Below are 18,430 nucleotides of genomic sequence, written 5' to 3'. Positions count from 1 at the left end.
CAGGGCTACATTTCCCAAAACCTTCTTAGCGCTACGTCATTCTTAAGTTATACCTTAAGCTGTACCTTATCCTTAATACGTGTTTCCCGAAATGTTCTTAGTTATGTTTACCTTCTGTAAGTCATACTTTCGTAAGGTTGGTCTGGAACACTCTTAGCTAAACCTTATCACTTTTGACAGTTCACAATTCTTTACATCTCAGTCTATGCGAATATAATGCTTAAATTGTAATACGCCCAGTGTTGGCTAACAGAAGTGTTTTAATGCTAAATAATTAAATTAATTAATTAAAAAAAAAAAAAAAAAAAAAAAAAAAATATATATATATATATATATATATATATATATATATATATATATATCACATTACACTGATGGCCATTAGCTTTTTTATTTGGCTGCATTATCCAAAGGTACATCACCTGGCAACCATTAGAAGACTTATTTAAAGGGAGTGGTTGTGGTGGGGACTATGGCAGCGATACGGGGAATAACGGTGCAAAATCAAAGATGGCGCCGTCTGCAGAACCATAGTGTGTACTAAATTGTTAGTCTCTTGGCTACCATGTTAGAAGCTGGAATTTCACAATAAATAAATTAATAAATAAATATATAGCCTGCCACGGCAGCAAATTCAGCATGCTTTTAGATCTTGTTGGACAGAGCTGCTGTACCCCCTCAGTCCCGAAATTCAGCAGCTGTTTTCTCTCCTCTCTCTCTTTTTTCTCTGCATAGTAGCTGTTGATTATTTGTTTCACGTGTTGCATTTTTATTGAGTAGCTCATACAACAACAGAAATTAGAGATTTACACCAACAATGTGATGCAGCTGCTGGGCAATCAACCCTGGTTGTGGAAAAAAATGAAAACACTATAGAAAATATATTAGGATAATATAAATGACCCTCTTAAAAACCAGTGAAGGCATTGACAGTTAATGATACACATGTTTAGGCATGAGGTTGCTGGCTCAAAATTATAGAAAATGTTTAGCATTCTTACTAGTAAAAATGTAATTGTAGAGCTCTACAGTAGCGATTCTTACTAGTAAGAACTGCATTGTAGAGCTCTCTATTCAACACGACCTTATTATGATAATTGCACCTTATGCATATTCATAACATGGGTGAAAGCCTGTCCTGATAAGCTCCTGGGCAGTCCATTGATGTATAACGCCCTTGCATTACGGGTGTCCTGAGTTCGAGTTTGGACTCCTGGACCCTTCCAATCCCACACCCCTCCCCCAAACTCATACTGTCCTATCGAAATAAAAGCAAAAACGGCAAAAAATAAATCTTAAAAACAACAAAGTGGGAGACTACACCTCCGAGTTGTTCACTTAATCAGTTTTTAATCGCAACACTGATGCTCTAATGATCTATTATGTAGCCTATTTATTAAATTGACCTATATTGATTAAAATGATTATAAAATGATTACGCTTTACACAGTTGAAATATAACCTAGGTAATCTATATATCCTACTGTATTATTACAGAAGATTTTAGGCTAGGACTAATATCATAATGGGCCTTTTTCACGGTCTGCGTTTGGAACCTGGAAGCGAAAAGTTGTGTAAATTAACTTCCGCTGTAGCCTGTATGGTAATGGTAATACCCATAGCACGGGATGGATGTAATTTATTAATGAACAATTCATCATAGATGTTTCATCAAAACATATTAAAAACAGTTTCCGATCATTAATCTTATTATTATTATTATTATTATTATTAGGGGTTCGAGCGCGTAGCGCTCTGTATTTATTTACAGAGGTACGTTATGTCACGCTTCTCTAGTAAGTTTAGTCTGAGTGTGAAGATGATGCAGGTGGTGGCGTAATGCAAATCCATGAATGAATATTCCCAAGTAAAGTAAACTTCAACTGATTTCCCCTGCTCAGGGAGTGGGGAGCAATAAACATTGTGTAGAGACCATGTTAATCGAAACACAGTTCAGTCATGGAGCTCTCTTTGAACTAGCTGGTTATATGAATCAGGTTAAATAAGAGAGACATGCAATATGTGCAGAGCGACGGTATGTGAGGAATGGAACTGAGAAACGCTAATGTATTTAATCATATGTCATATCGCCCTAATTTCATTGAGGGACAAAGTTCAATAAGTTTTACTGGACTTAAATTGAACAAATACACGATTTCTTACAAAGAGCTGCTGAACAGTAACATTTAATCACATGAGTTGCTTTATGAACAACGACAGTGATCGCAATGAGTCACATCACAAATTAAATTACATTTCCAAACGTGTTATTGATGGCGTGAGCACTTACAAATTCAAGTGGATCGGAAATTGTAAAACTGTAATAAATAATAAATACAAACGACAAAGCCAGATTTTGAAGTTGATTATTTTCGTTGAGCTGCTTTCGCCATTGTGTTGTTTCAAGCTGAAAAGTATAAAATTGCGCTTCATTTTAGATCGGTTCTCCACTCCGTTCATGACAGCAGATATGGCAGTTCATGTCACAGCAAGTGTTCTCCATTCTAATGTGTTTTTAAATGTACAATATAAATTTTAACATCTACCTCAACTATTACTCAGTCTAGACTGTAGCGTCCGTGTCCGAATGTCCCAGAATGCCGTGCGTTGCTGACGTCACGTTCCCATTCTCTATAAGTGTAAACGCGAATCTGTTATGCATCTAATGAATATGCGTTTTTACTAGTAAGAATACAATTGTAGAGCTCTGTAACTGGATTTCTTACTAGTAAGAATTGAATTAGAGAGCTCTGTAATTGCATTTTTACTAGCAAGAACTTAATTAGAGAGCTCTCTAATATGCATTGTTACTAGTAGGAACTAAATTGTAGAGCTCTCTAATTCAATTATTACTAGTAAGATTACAATTGCAGAGCTCTCTAATTCAATTGTTACTAGTAAGAATTGCATTAAAGAGCTCTCTAAATGAATTGTTACTAGTAAGAATGTAATTGCAGAGCTCTCTAATTCTAATTGTTACTAGTAAGAACTAAATTAGAGAGCTCTATAATTTAGAACTTACTATTAAAAATACAATTGCAGAGCTCTCTAACTAAATTAGAGAGCTCTCTAATTCTAATTGTTACTAGTAAGAATTGAATTAGAGAGCTCTCTAATTGCTATTGTTACTAGTAAAAATGTAATTATAGAGCTCTCTAATTCAATTATTACTAGTAAAAATGCAATTACGACGAGTAACACTTAGAATATTTTAAGTTAAAATGGCATGCCATAGTATTGCACCACTCAAAATTGTGGACAACATGAGCCAGTTCCAACGTAAAATAACCTCTGAATCATTTTTTAACTGGGCTTTGTTTCCCGAAACATTCTTAACGCTACGTCATTCTTAAGTTATACCTTATCCTTAAAACGTGTTTCCCGAAATGTTCTTGGTTAAGTTTACCTTCAGTAAGTCATACTTCCGTTAGCTAAACCCTATCACCTTTGACAGTTCACAATTCTTTACATCTCAATCTATACGAATATAATTCGTAAATTGTGAAGTAAACTATGGAAAACTAGACACTATGGAAAATATATTAGGATAATATATAATGACCCTTTTAAAAACCAGTGAATGCATAGTCCTATTGGCAGTTAATGATATGCATGTTTGGGCATGGGTTGCTGGCTCGAAATTATATAAAATGTTCAGGGTTGGGTTTAGTTTGCGATTTGGATTATTTTTATAAGATACCATTAATCCTGATAAATGCAATTTCAACTAATTCTGAAGTGTTTCTTGTTGGAAAGCACTCTTACTCGAATGTTTTTCTGTGTATGTATGTTTTTCCCCCTTTGTAAAAAGATGTTAAATTCTTAAGCAGTGTCTCATGTAGGTTTGTTCAGCACGTATATTTTTCTTTCTTAATTTTTTTTCTCCTGATGTGATGTATGTTGCAAAGCAGTTTCCCGCAAATTTGCTGTGTTCTAAAAGAACAGAGTGCCATGTCTTTGTTTAAAATCAACAGTGATTTTATAATGAACACTGCTTGCTCACATAACGCACTGAAGCAGACCCTGCATAGAGTGAATATTCCATTTTTGAGCCACCGATATCAACCAATTCAGCACTACCGCCATGGACAGCACCCGGTAACGTTGCACGTAAAAAGGTATATCTTAAGCAACCTCCTAGTTTGGGGAACACACCTAGAAAAGGTATACCTGTAGCTTAGATACACCATTAGAGTTTTCGTAGCGCGCTAAGAGACATAGTTATGAGAAAATGCAGCCCTGGTTCATTAAAATGGCAGTGACGGCAGCCAAGATATACAACCTTTGTAGATGGAGCCTTCCTTTGAGGGGCACCCATATAAGCTTTGTTGAACTGAAAACGGCTCTGAATGAGGAGTCAATTCCCCCTGACTGGAGCGAATCCAATATTTGGAATTGACTCCCAATTCCCAACACCCCGGAATCGATTCCCAGCCCTTGTTCCTAGAATTCAATGAGGACATTTGACACAAGGCACACATGCATTCTAAAACAGTAAAAACAGTATATTCTGCTGTTGTGTAAATGTAATTGCATCATGTTCAAGGGTAATATTTAATAGTGTAAGCTGTTTTGCTTTTTTTGTAGATTCACCTGATATTGCAAAGAGCATTCCTGATCAAACAATTAAAGGTTCTGAATCAAATGATTCTGCAAAGGTAAGTATTCACAGACACTCTTTAGAGCAGTGGTTCCCAACCACATTCCTGGCGGCCCCTTAACACTGCATGTTTTCCATGTCTCCTTGATCAAACATACCTGATTCAGATCTTTAGCTCATTAGTAGAGACTCCGAGACCTGAAATGGGTGTGTCAGACAAAGGAGAGATGCAAAATGTGAAGTTCTGGGGGGGCCTCCAGGAACATGGTTGGGAACCACTGATTTAGAGGACTGAAGTTTTAAGACTGGTTTTATGCCATTTTATGCCAGCATAATTTAATTCTCAGTAGATTACAGTAACATAAAATGCATTCAAAAGCCTTATTTAGCCTGATCCATTGAAATCTCCTTTGCATCAAACAAAATGTTTGAATATCTTTTACAGTTTCTAAGCCACAAACTTTAAAAACTTTTTTTTTAATCCAGTGTTTATTTGGTTCTCTGAAGTGCTCACTGCTGTAGCACCAGAACATTTAAACAGAAAACCTTTAGAAGTCAATCAGACACAGACTTTGCCTTTATTTCCAGTTTTGTGTGCCATATGCATCGGATATTCAGTGAACAAAGTGTGGGTGGTCTGTAAGCATGACATCTGAGACTAAGACTAATCAAATACTGACACAACTTGTACTATGGAACTCAACGAAGTAAATCACTTTTTTACAAAAGTTATAAGCTAAAAGCAACATGAGGTGATACCAGACGGAGATCCCAAAAATAGGGTGCCAAATTTCATAATTTAAAATTTTATTTAAGAATTATTATCTAAACCTGCCAATTAGTCTTATGTAACAAGTTTTAACTATAATATCATAAATAAAACCCTAAAAGAGAAGAAAACAAAATAATGCATACAGAAATAAAATTATATGTTGTTAGAAAACAACTTCAAGATATGACAATAAGTTTGTAAGTTTTTCATTGTCAATACTGGACATGATTCTATGAAAATTTACGATTCATTTTCTTTCTTTACACTTAGGTAAAAATAAGGACTGAGGATGAGAAATGTGACTATTAAAATATTGAGAAAATCACCTTTAAAGATGTCCAAATAAAGTTTTTAGCAATGCATATTACTAATCAGAAATTAAGTTTTGATATATTTATGGTAGGAAATGTACAAAATATCATCGTGGACCATGATCTTTACTTAATATCCTAATATTTTTTGGCATAAAAGAAAAAATGTATAATTTTGACCCATACAATGTATTTTTGGCTTTCGGTACAAATATACCTGTGCTACTTAAGACTGGTTTTGTGGTCCAAAGTCACAAATGCAGATTGTTTAAACCACTATATAAAATAAATATGTCATTTTTTTGTCTATTAAACAGAGAGAAAGCAAGCACACTGGAACAGCGGGTACAGTACAGAGAATAGGAAAACAAGAAGAGAATAAAATAAAAAAAATAAGCTAATTCAGAGACTTCATCTTCAAGAGAACAACAAACTGAGAGCTGCAGATGTTCTTCAGATAACTGTACATTCATTACAATCCCATGAATCTTGTGCTGAAGAGAAGCTATTTCAGACTTTCCTACAAAAACTACTTATGATGGACTACAGAGCAAGATACATTAATGAGACCAATGGACAGCATCACACACAACAAAAACAGACTGACTCATCTAAATTTGGTGGTGATATATTCAAAGCAATATCTTTGTCTAACAAAGGAACAAGCCAATCTGAGCGAATTCACCCGATGGATGTTCAGATGGCCGTGTTTCATCATGCTGATGGTTTCCTGAAGCAGCTGATGGTGACCAAACTGTCCCAGTGTCAGTACGCTCTGCCTCTGCTTGTTCCTGATCCATTCACACAACAGATTGAGTTTCCTCTCTGGACATTCAGACAAATCAACAAGAGCTGGAAGATGAGAAACACCAACAATGAAATCATCAGTCAAACCCAGCCAATCTACAAGGCAAAAACTCCCATGGTGTCTTTCTTCAGGTTTGGCTCTGTGTCTTCATCCAAGTCTCAGCTGATGAACAGTCTGATCAATGAGAAACACAACACGTTCTTCCACAGGAACTGCCCAGGCAGCAGCAGAACCAGAGTCCTGATGGATGGAGTGGTGGAGATCGCCTGGTTCTGCCCCTCTGGAAAATATGATGATAAATTCACTGACTGTGTTGCTTTCTGTAATCTACATGGTGATGCAGGAGACCATGAGAAACAGCTGCAGATCCTCACTGAAATGGCATCAGTCAATGTTGTTCTTCTACCACAACTTGACAGGAATGACAGAAGTGCAGACATAATTCAAAACCTGTATAGGACAACTAAGCCACTGATTTGTCTTTTTACTGAGGATGAATCTAGTGTCATTCAGATAGAGAAAGAGAAATTCAAAATTGGTCTGAAATACAGAAATCAGTCAGATGTATCTGAAGAACTCAGAAGAGCTATAAATGATTGTCTCCCAAAATCATCTTCCACTTTTAGACTTGTAGATGTGTCCAAACACTCAAAAGACATCAAAGTAGATGAGGAAGATAATGATGACTGCAGGAGAGGAAGAGAAGCAGCACAGAAGATGATGAGTTTAATAGAGGAGAAAGATCTGACAAAAATCAAAATCAAAGAATCATTTCTGCCCTGTCAAGAAAATCTATGGCATAAGTGGAGTCAGAAGAATAAAGAACTACATCAACCTCAAGGAGACGAACTAGAAAAGAAAATAAGTGAAAAAAAAACAGAAATGATGGAAATCCGTGAAAAACAGTATAGCTCTGACATCAGTGAGTTTATGAAGCTCTTTATTAAAGGAATGGACTCACATGCAAAACATGAGAAGATATTTTTCCTTAAATGGCTCAGAATCCTTCTGGATGAACATACATCAGCTGATCTTTCTTCTTTACATAACAAGTATAATGAAACATGGAAAACATTTATAGAACTGAAAGACAACAGTGATAAACCTGAACAACATAAAGCTAAACAAGCAGATCTTGAGAGTATATCTAAGCAACTTCAAGCTGCAGCCTTTGGTTTGGAGCACATCATGAGGGAGATTGGTCAGATTTATGAATCATGTTCATCTGTGAAAAAGAACAAGAAAGACCTGCAGATTCACTTCTCTTCTCTCCCGAGTCTTGCAGCAGAGATGATGATCTCTGGATTTCCACTGGAGCTCATGGATGGAGATGCTGCTCATGTTCCTGTGATCTGGATCTCTGCTGTTCTAGATCAACTCATCCAGAAACTGGGAGACCAGAGAGTCTTTGTGCTGTCAGTTTTAGGGATTCAGAGCTCTGGGAAATCCACCATGCTGAATGCCATGTTTGGACTCCAGTTTGCCGTCAGTGCTGGCAGGTGCACCAGAGGAGCTTTCATGCAGCTGGTCAAAGTGTCAGATGAAATGAAAACACAGATGAACTTTGATTATATTCTGGTTGTTGATACTGAGGGTCTTCGATCTCTAGAACTGGCTGGAAGATCAACAACACATCATGACAATGAATTGGCCACATTTGTTGTAGGTCTTGGAAATCTGACCTTGATCAATATATTTGGAGAAAACCCATCTGAGATGCAGGACATTCTTCAGATTGTTGTTCAGGCCTTCATGAGAATGAAGGAGGTCAGACTGAATCCCAGCTGTGTGTTTGTGCATCAGAACGTTTCAGATGTCACAGCTGGAGAGAAAAATATGGAGGGAAGGAGACGACTACAGAAGACACTGGATGAGATGACAAAACTCGCTGCTAAAGATGAAATCTGTGATGCACAATGTTTCAGTGATGTCATTAGATTTGACGTTCAGAATGACGTGAAGTATTTTGCTCAGCTTTGGGAGGGCAGCCCACCAATGGCACCTCCAAACCCAAACTACTGTGAGAACATTCAAGAACTAAAGAAAACGATTATGTCTCATGCCTCAAAATCACATGGAATAATGCTGAAAGACTTAAAAAAACGTATTAAAGATCTCTGGGAGGCTTTACTGAATGAACAATTTGTCTTCAGTTTCAGGAATTCTCTGGAGATTTCAGCCTACAGGAAACTGGAGACCGAATATAGCAACTGGTCCTGGAGTCTTCGCAGTGCCATGATGGAAACTGAGAACAAACTATACAACCTCATAGAAAATGAAACAATTCACAAGGTTGAGGAAACTGATCTTCATAAACAACTGAAGGAAACAAGTGAAGAAGTGAAAAAATTAATGTCAGAATTCTTTGAGAAAGACAAAGATAAAGATATACTGATTCAGTGGAAAACATCATTTGACATTAAAATCAAAGAGCTTCACAAAAACATTGTAAAAGAAACAAAGAGGAAATTAAATGAGATTCTTGACCAGAGAGACCTTAAGAAAAAGATTGATTCTGAGAGGACACATCATGAAAACACTCTTTATGAAAAGAGCAAAGAACTTGCCTTAAAACTCAAAGGTAAAGCAAAAGATAAAGAAACACTGAAAAAAGAGTTTGATTTGTTTTGGGAACAGAGTGTGAAGAAGATCATCAGAGACACTCCTGCAATCACAGACATTGACATAATAGAAGACCTGAGAAAGATCCTCAGTGACATCTATCAGGGACGTCTCCCTGTAGACCACTGGAAGGAGAGTGAGAATATTTTTCATGTGCAAAGTTATAATGACTATGTAAAGGTTAAAAAAACCTGTGGACTTACAGGAGCTTTAACAAATGTCTACAGATCAGCTAAAGGGAAGTTAGGTTACTTTCTGTCAAAAGACGATGAAGCCCAAATAAAATCATTAGTCACAGATGTTGTTCAGCAGACAGACAAAATTATTCAGTCATTTAACATTTCAAAGATGGGCTACAACATCAGCTACATTCAACAACTCACAGGTTACATCAAGAAGACATTAACAAAACATGAGGAAGAACAAGTAAAATATGTGTTCAAAAAAGAATTCTTCATGGATTTGGTTTATTCCATCTGTAAGAGAACAAACAAGAGGATCACTGACCAACACAGAATGTTCAGAGAAGCCAATGATCCTATGATATATGTTGAGAAGAAGAGAGAAGAGTACTATAGTATTTTCCAGAAACACTGTCATGGAGCAACATCAGCTGCCATTTTTGGTGAGATCATCTGTCAGAAACTTAAAGAGCCCATTGAGCAGAGTCTCTACAAGAAGACTGCCAGAGATCTGGCAGGTGAAATGAGAACAAACTGTGAATCACTGAATGGAAACAGATTAAATCTGGAGAAACACATCCTGAAGAAACTGGCAGAACAGGAGGATTTTGACAAATACATGAACTACATTAAAAACCCCAGAGATCATTTCAAGAGTTTCATCAGAGATGAAGTCAGTAGGTACATCACTGATAAGTTCATTGTCAGTGTTTTACCCAAGATGAAGGAGAACATTAAACTCCTGCAGCAGAAGATCATGGAAGCAGCACATAAATCTACTGAACATGTTCAAGTGATCAGAGGAGATGTTGGTTTGTGGTTGAAGAGTTTCAAACAGCAGCTCTCAGGTGAGCTGATCTTCTCTGAAAAAGACCTCAGTGGAGTGAAACATGATGATTTTGAGGATTTCAATCTCCTAGAAGATGCGATAAGACAAGAACTTCCTGCTATAATGTCTGACATCAGATTCAACACATTTGATAAAAAACTGGACCTCACGTTCAGGCCAGATGAGCTTCTGACTGATCATTTCTGTCAGTGCTGTTGGGTTCAGTGTCCGTTCTGTAAAGCCATCTGCACCAACACCATAGAAAACCATAATGGAGATCACAGTGTTCCTTTCCACAGAGTGAATGGAATTAATGGATGGCATAAAATAAAAACAAAACATCTTGTTTCTGATTTTTGCACTACTTTAGTGACAAGTGATAAAATATTTCATGTATCAGAAGAAAAGTTTCCTTATAAAGAGTACAAAAAAGCAGGAGGAGTTTATGCAGAGTGGAGCATCACCCCTGACCTCTCTCAGCTACCATACTGGAAGTGGTTTGTGTGCAGATTCCAGAAAGATCTGGAAAATCGCTATAAAAAAGAATTCCTTGGCAGTGGATCGATCCCAGATGAATGGAAAAAATACACAAAAGTGGATGCTATTGAGAGTTTGGAAAAAAGCTTTTTTTTAAAATATAAATAAAGATGCTAAAGCATAAGGCCTATCATAGGCCTTAATTCTTACTTTAAAATGAAATATACAAAAACAACTTTATATTTCTTAACAACTACACAGTACCTCAACATAAATTATATTATTTTTTTTTTATAATAATGATAGTAATAATAATTATAATAACTGATTGAAATAAAAATACAGAAATGCTTGAAAGATTGACTACAAAATAAAACCATTAGAAATTCTTTGAAGACTGATTAAATAAAAAATACAACAGAAATGCTTCAACTGTTAATGCTAAATAAATAAATAAATAAAACTGTGAATTACGGGGAAAAACTTCAGCTTTAGCATTTGAGAATTTGGTGTGGCAGCAGTACTTCTCTGATTAATTGCTTCCACTTGCACTGATTACTAAATTAATTTTGAACAGTGAAACATGAAAACTGTAAACAGATTTTATAAATAAAACATTTTAAAAAAGTAAAAATACATAAGAAAAAAAAAACACAAATGCATTTACGAAAGAACACATAAAGAGTCTATAAAAGAAAACTAGTCTATGAAAGAAAAAACTTTCTCACTTCCCGTAAAAGGTCAAAATCAAGGAATAAATGTGGTAACCAACTCCCTACAGCTCCCACAATTTCTGTGGTTTAGCTGCACACTGGCACAACTTCAGTACAACAGTTGTATGAAGCACAAATACTGTAGTCTGGAACAGCAGGCATGTCAGCTCTCTGGGGAAAGATCTCACCTTGCACCCAAACCCTCTGCTTAAATTCTGGCTCTCTTCTTCCAACATCCCATCATGGCAGGCAAATAAACTTCATCACTAAACAGGAACAGCTGCATCTATCTGACGTCCTGCAGGAGTGTAAGAGCAGAGGAACAAAGATAGGAAAAAACTACAACTCCCAGACAGGAGTCACACAACATACTGCAAGAAAATGTATAACAAAAATAACTACACAAAAAGGTGTAAAAAACAAACAAACAAAAAACATCCTTGAATAGAATTCAGGACCTCCACTGGAATCGCACCCTCCAACCTCAATACACTCCAACAAGTATACTCTCCTTCACAACAGCTACAATAAATAAATAAATAACCCCAAAAGTTAAAACTCATGTATTTAAATTGCATGTCAATTTTCCACCCAATTTATTGACATAAATCCTATGCAAAAGTTAAGATTTATTTCAGCTTTATGCCATCATGTTTAGTTGATGTGAATGAATTAAATAAATGTTATGTTATCTGATGAACTGTGATTTAAGCTTGTGTAATACATAAACCCTACTCTTTTCCAATAACTTATTGTTAATTGCTTTATATAATTACCTTTTACCTTTTTTCTCAGTTCTATTAAATAAATTGTCAAGAACATGTAATATTTTCAGACATTTATTGTGTTGCGATTGCTCCATATTCTTTCTCCATATATTTGTACTTGCTCCTGATCTACAATGCGAAACACAAATGTAAATGGTACCTTCCCTTTCTAATTATTTGTTAGAAAAATTAAACATCCAGAACCATTCACTGAAACAAGTCAAAAAAAAAAAAAAAAAAACATACTGTAAATGAGTGATTATCCCACACTAGTAAAAAAAAAAAAAAAAAAAAGTAACAGATTTAAAATGCATTTATTTTATACTAAGTATAGTTCAAGCCTATTAATATATTTACTGACATATCACTCGAGACTTACTGATATAAAAATTGTAATTAAAAATTTTTTTAGAGTACTACTTGTGCACAATGCACATTTCTTAATATTAAGCCTTAAATATGTTTTAATGTCACTATTGATGAGGACTGTATGATCTTTGAATAATATTGGCAGGCCTGGGAATCGATTCCAAAAAGAATCGATTCTGAGGCGTTGGGAATCGAGAGTCGATTCCAAAGGTTGGAATCGAGCATATCTGAGTTTAAAGATGCAGCTTTGCTCGCTAATAGTGATTAGAAGTCTGATTCGTTTCCACAAAAAGGTTCTTTTGGATAGATCGTTTTAATGAACCAGTTCAAAAATAATTCAGAAGTTATTTTACGGTGGAACTGGCTTATGTTGTCCACATGAGCGCTACACAAAAGAATAGATCATCACGTGATCGTGGGTCTTGATCCTATTTCCATTTTAAATAAAATGCTATTTTTAACCTTTCTATCAGCCTGTGATCATTTTGAAAGCACAGAGAGCCCAGATAAGTGGCAGAGAGTGAGCGTCTAACTGACAGATAAACCACAAGCTCTTATAGCAATGTTGTTGTTAATGTTCTGGTTATTTTGTTTCAGTGTACAGTTTGTTAATTTTGTGCAACGCATATGGTTGAAGTAACATCATTCAGCTGAACCGTACACGTCTTGTTTCATTCATGCAATAAACGTATGTACACTGCTATGGGCTATGACTAATTTCATGGGTAATGCAGATAAAAATAATTTAAATACAGAAATGTATCATAATTTATAAAAACAAAGCTTCATATTATGAAAAGGTTACTTTCTAAGACTTTTATATCTTACAGTGATGGCGAAATTAGGTTCCTCCAATCTAAAAAAACAAGAATCGAAGAAGAATCGAAAACAACAGTGAGGAATCGATTTTTGGAATGAAATCCCATCGATTCCAGATCCAGGAATCGGAATCGGACTCGATTCCAAAATTTTCGGAATCGAACAGCCCTAAATATTGGTCTTTAAATTCAAGATATTTAAAGTGGCCTTAAAGTATACTTACATAAGTTCCACTTTAGTGCAATCAAATATACTTCAGCATATCTTAAATTGTACTTCAGCACTACTTCCGCACAATTAAAGTACATTAAGTACACTACATTCCCCATCATCCATTGCGCTGATTACTTGCACACACCTGTATCCAATCAGACACGCTATATAAGCCCCGGACTTCCCTTTGCAATCTCGCTGAGTATTGTGGAGTTTTGTATTGTGTTAGCGGTCCCTAGTTCAGCATTTTTGCCTGGTCATCTCGTTTTGTCTGTCTCACCACCTGCCCTGTGGATCTCTCACTCATTTACTAGTTTACCCTCGTCTGCTTTACCTGTCTGCTATTGTTTTACTCCAAGCCTGTTTATGACCATGTCTTTGTCTCACCTATCTAATAAAAGCTTGCATATGGATCCACTCACTTCACGTCTCCCCTCGCTACGTTACCACATGAAATAAATGTTTTTTTTTATTAGTGAAATTGTTGAACTTTTACATGCATCTTTCAGATACCTTTGTTTGTACAACATTTGCCATATTTGCAAAGGAAAATGTATGTTGAGATGACAAAGCTGAGATGACAAAGCATTTATTTAAAAAAAAAAATCATACAGGCATAATTTGAATAAAAAGATGCACATAGTAAGTCGAAAATGATCCAAGTTTAATCTATAACCGCGCAAGTTTAATCTATAGCCGGCTAGCTTGCCATATGCGTTTCATTCGGCATTTCTATCCGTGTCTACTACCGTTTTTTTCTCTTGCTCCGTTTTCTCCCTCTGCTCTGTTTTTCACAAGTTCATCAAACAACAACAGTGGTAAGCTGAAATCGTTCTACAATCATGGTGAGTAATGGCTTCTTCTTCTGCTATTGTTATTTGCACTGCTTGCCACATGTACGGCTTCTATCTCTGTTGGCAGTGAGAGATTTACATGTGATAAATGCAGGGAAATAGTTAGGCTGACAGAGAAGTTTTCAGAACTAGAGACACACATCCAAATTTTAATTGAGGATAGTAAGAATGTGAGGGCCTTAGATATGGCTTTGGATGCGATTAGCTCAGGAAGTACTGTGCATTGTTCGGTTCAGTGCAGCACGGTGACTGGGTGACTGTGAGGTGACGGGTCAAAACACCGCTCTTCGGTTCCGATCAGAACATCAGACAGGTTGTCCCCACTCAGTGAGGCACCCACTGAGAAACCTGATGAAAGTGCTCTACCCAGCCGGCACATGACTGACCTTCAACGTTGAAATTTGGTTGAAATAAGGTCAGTTGTTGTTTCAACACTGAAACAATGTTGATATTACGTTGAATGGTAAACGGTCGAAGCCCAGTCAACTTATGACCGAAATTCAACGTTGAAATATGGTTGAAGTAAGGTGAGTTGTTGTTTCAATGTTGAAACAACGTTGATATTACATTGAATGCTAAACGGTTGAAGCCCAGTCAACACAAGACCGAAATTCAACATTAAAATATAGTTGAAGTAACATCGGTTGATGTTTTGGTGAAACAATACCTTAAAATGTAAAATGGTTGAAATAGGTTTAAAAATCACTTACAAATCAGTCCTAAACTTCTTCTCAGAGAGATAACGTTATTTCCTATCACTTGCGATGCGGAGCAGACAGGGTATTTATCAAGGAAACACCGAAAGTAAGTGTTTTACCTCAATTGTGATATGTGTTTTATAAGATAATATTACTTTATGACGATATTAACATTACGCAGTGTGTGCCTAAACAAGCCTAAACCTTTCTCACAGATTTGAATTGCTATGCAGTGTTGACGTGGTGGTCGCTTTTAACAGGGAAACATAAGAAGTAAATATGTATTTTATAATGTAATATTTATTTATAGCGAAATTTATGTGTATTTATGTATTCAAATAGTTTCTCAGAGCAATGTTTTCTTTCACTCACGATGCGGAGCAGACAGGGAAGTTGGTTTTATCAAGGAAAACACAGAAAGTAAGTGTTTTACCTCATTTGCATTATGTATAATATTACTTTATGACCACATTAATATGTTGTGTACACCTAAACGTTTCTCACAAATCTCAATTGCTATGCAGTGCTGACGTAGAGCTCATTTTTAACAGGGAAAGTAAGTGTTTTATCTCATTTATTAAATTTGTATTTTATAACGTCATATTGATTTATAGCGATATTTATGTGCTGTGCTCTCCTGAACTTTTTCTTTCAATCATGATGCCGAGCAGATGGGAAAGTTGGTTTTATCAAGAAAAATGCCAAAAGTAAGTGTTTTACTTCGTTTACATTATGTGTAACATTACTTTTTGATGATATTAATATGCTGTGTGCACCTAAACATTTCTCAGAGATCTGAATTGCTATGCAGTGCTGACGTGGAGGTCGCTTTCAACAGGTAAAACACCAGAAGTAAGTGTTTTATCGTATTTAAAATATGTATTTCATAACGGCATATTGATTTATAGTGATGTTTATGTGCTGTGCTCTCATGAACTTTTTCTCAGAGAGATATTTTCTTTCAATCACAACGTGGAGCAGACAGGAAAGTTGGTTTTATCAAGGAAAATGCCAAAAGTAAGTGTTTTACTTTGTTTACATTATGTGTAATATTACTTTATGATGACATTAATATGCTGTGTGCAACTAAACATTTCTCATAGATCTGAATTACTGTGCAGTGCTGAGGTGGAGGTCGCTTCTAACAGGGAAACACTAGAAGAAAGTGTTTTATCTCATTTAAAATATGTAAAAGTAAAAGTGTTTTACTTTATTTACATTATGTATTTTATAAGATAATATTACTTTATGATGACATTTATATGATGTGCGCCCTAAACAGTCCTAAATGTTTCTCACAGATATTAATTTCTATGCAGTGCTGAGGTGGAGGTCACTTTTAACAGGGAAACACTTGAAGTAAGTGTTTAATCTCATTTAAAATTTGTATTATATAACGTCATATTGATTTATAGTGATATTTATGTGCTGTTCTCTCCTGAACTTTTTCTCAGAGAGATATTTTCTTGTTGGTTTTATCAAGGAAAATGACAAAAGTGTTTTACTTCATTTACATTATGTGTAATATTATTCCATGATGACATTAATATGCTGTGTGCACCTAATCATTTCTCATAGATCTGAATTGCTATGCAGTGCTGAGGTGGAGGTCGCTTTTAACAGGGAAACACTACAAGTAAGTATCTAATTTAAAATATGTATTTAAGTAAGTGTTTTACTTCATTTACATTATGTATTTTATAAGATAATATTACTTTATGATGACATTTATATGATGTGCACCCTAAACAGTCCTAAATGTTTCTCACAGATATTAATTTCTATGCAGTGCTGACGTGGAGGTCGCTTTTAATAAAAGTCATGGTTAAAAAAAAAAAAAAAAAATCATGAAAATGTATTATTTGTGTCCTAAGAAGTGGAAAATAGCAATGAATTCATTTTCTGATTTCTCTTCATCTTCTCGCCCTTTTTAGGATTAATGTGCTTCTAACTTAATTGTCTGCATTTTTTTTAAGATGCTGTGATGATGATCCACTTCTGGCCAAATTGGTACAGCCTTGAACTGCAAAATGGCAGAGCTCCGAACTGCATCAGCAAAAAATAAAAAAAAAAAGTTCAGAATTAAAGTTGTTGTCACTTGATTGCCACTTGATTGTTTTCTGTTACGTCAGCCAAAAATAAAAATGTTGTATTATTTAATTGCCATCAAGTTGATTCAAACCTGAATGAGATTCTTTCTTCTGCTGAACACAAAAAGGTATTTTGAAGAATGTTTGTAAACAATTGCTGTCCACGTCCATGGTAGGAAAATACTAAGGAAGTAAGTGGAGCCCCAAAACTGGTTACAAACATTCTTCAGAATATCATCCTTTGTCAGCAGAAGAAAGAAGCTCATACAGGTTTGGACCAACATGATGGTAAGTAAATAATTACATAATTTTCATTTTTGGGGAACTATCCCTTTTAATACATTGTAAATAACTTTAAAATACATGTGTTAATATTATTGGGTTTTGTGGCTGCAATGATCAGTTAATTAAAAGTTTTAGAAACATTACCCATATTGTGTTTTTGCCATTTATATTTTGCCATTAAATTTTTAGTTTCAATATATGTAACTTATAATTAATTTACATATACATTGTTGCCCATATATGAACAAGTATTATATAGACATATATGTTCCATATATGTGTGTATTTGGGAAAATATATGTGACATATTTGAAAGCGGCCATTTTTGTAATATTTTGAAATATATGTTGCATATATGTACAAGTATCTGGCATATATTTTGTATATCTGTGTAATCCATACATGGACATATATATTATATATGTGTTTTACATATATTGCCATATATCAGATTTTCGTATGGGGTCTGGCACCACACTGTTCAGGGTTTAAGAAATGAGGCATGCAAAATTATTCACTGTAAAACTGTAGCTATTCAGATAAACAAATATATGTAAGTAAATGTATTTTGTGTTTTAAACAAGTTCATAATGATCACAGTTAATGGCTTGGTTTAGGAGCTATATGTGCGCTATGTAGTAACCTGTCGGATATAGGCTAAAACCTTTGGCCTTTATTACCCTTTTATTACCCACTGTTAGGTGAATGTAAAACAAAAATGCAGTTTCATAAATGTCATGTGATTTAATGGAAACCAGTAGCCTATATGCCCTCTGATTGGCTGACATGTAGAGTTATACAACTTGAGTATAAATATTTAAGGCCACAACATAGTGTACCACAAAGCACAAGAACAGAGTAATGACTTACATCGCTCAGGTGATTCAAGAATCCAAGACACATTCAGCAGAGAACCTCCATTTGATGTTTGGACTCCAGATTCACTCCAGGTTTGCCAGTTTTGTCTTTGTTACATTATGAACAGAAGTGCTCTAACGTGGTGAGTTACAGCCATGTCAGT

At 35.4% G+C, this 18,430-nt stretch overlaps 1 protein-coding gene and 1 long non-coding RNA gene across 2 annotated transcripts; both read left to right on the top strand.

Moving 5' to 3' along the window:
• The first annotated feature begins 4,575 nt into the window (after positions 1 to 4,575).
• LOC127163494 (interferon-induced very large GTPase 1) lies at positions 4,576 to 11,117 on the top strand. The gene is made up of 2 exons (XM_051106744.1): positions 4,576 to 4,658; positions 6,001 to 11,117. Exon 2 carries the CDS (start codon positions 6,219 to 6,221, stop codon positions 10,767 to 10,769), a length of 4,551 nt encoding a protein of 1,516 aa, XP_050962701.1. The 5' UTR covers positions 4,576 to 4,658; positions 6,001 to 6,218; the 3' UTR covers positions 10,770 to 11,117.
• Positions 11,118 to 15,981: 4,864 nt separating this feature from the next.
• Positions 15,982 to 17,067, top strand: LOC127163503 (uncharacterized). The gene is made up of 3 exons (XR_007827492.1): positions 15,982 to 16,051; positions 16,613 to 16,670; positions 17,011 to 17,067. It is a non-coding gene; the product is annotated as an uncharacterized LOC127163503 (long non-coding RNA).
• Positions 17,068 to 18,430: the final 1,363 nt, after the last annotated feature.

The sequence above is a fragment of the Labeo rohita genome, chromosome 3 (assembly GCF_022985175.1).
Source record: "Labeo rohita strain BAU-BD-2019 chromosome 3, IGBB_LRoh.1.0, whole genome shotgun sequence".
Lineage (NCBI taxonomy): Eukaryota > Metazoa > Chordata > Actinopteri > Cypriniformes > Cyprinidae > Labeo > Labeo rohita.
This window is presented reverse-complemented; position numbering and strand designations above follow the sequence as displayed.

What these genes read in the sequence shown, in the direction of transcription:
- LOC127163494 (XM_051106744.1), top strand. Translation starts at nt 6,219, where the DNA reads ATGATGGACTACAGAGCAAGATACATTAATGAGACCAATGGACAGCAT.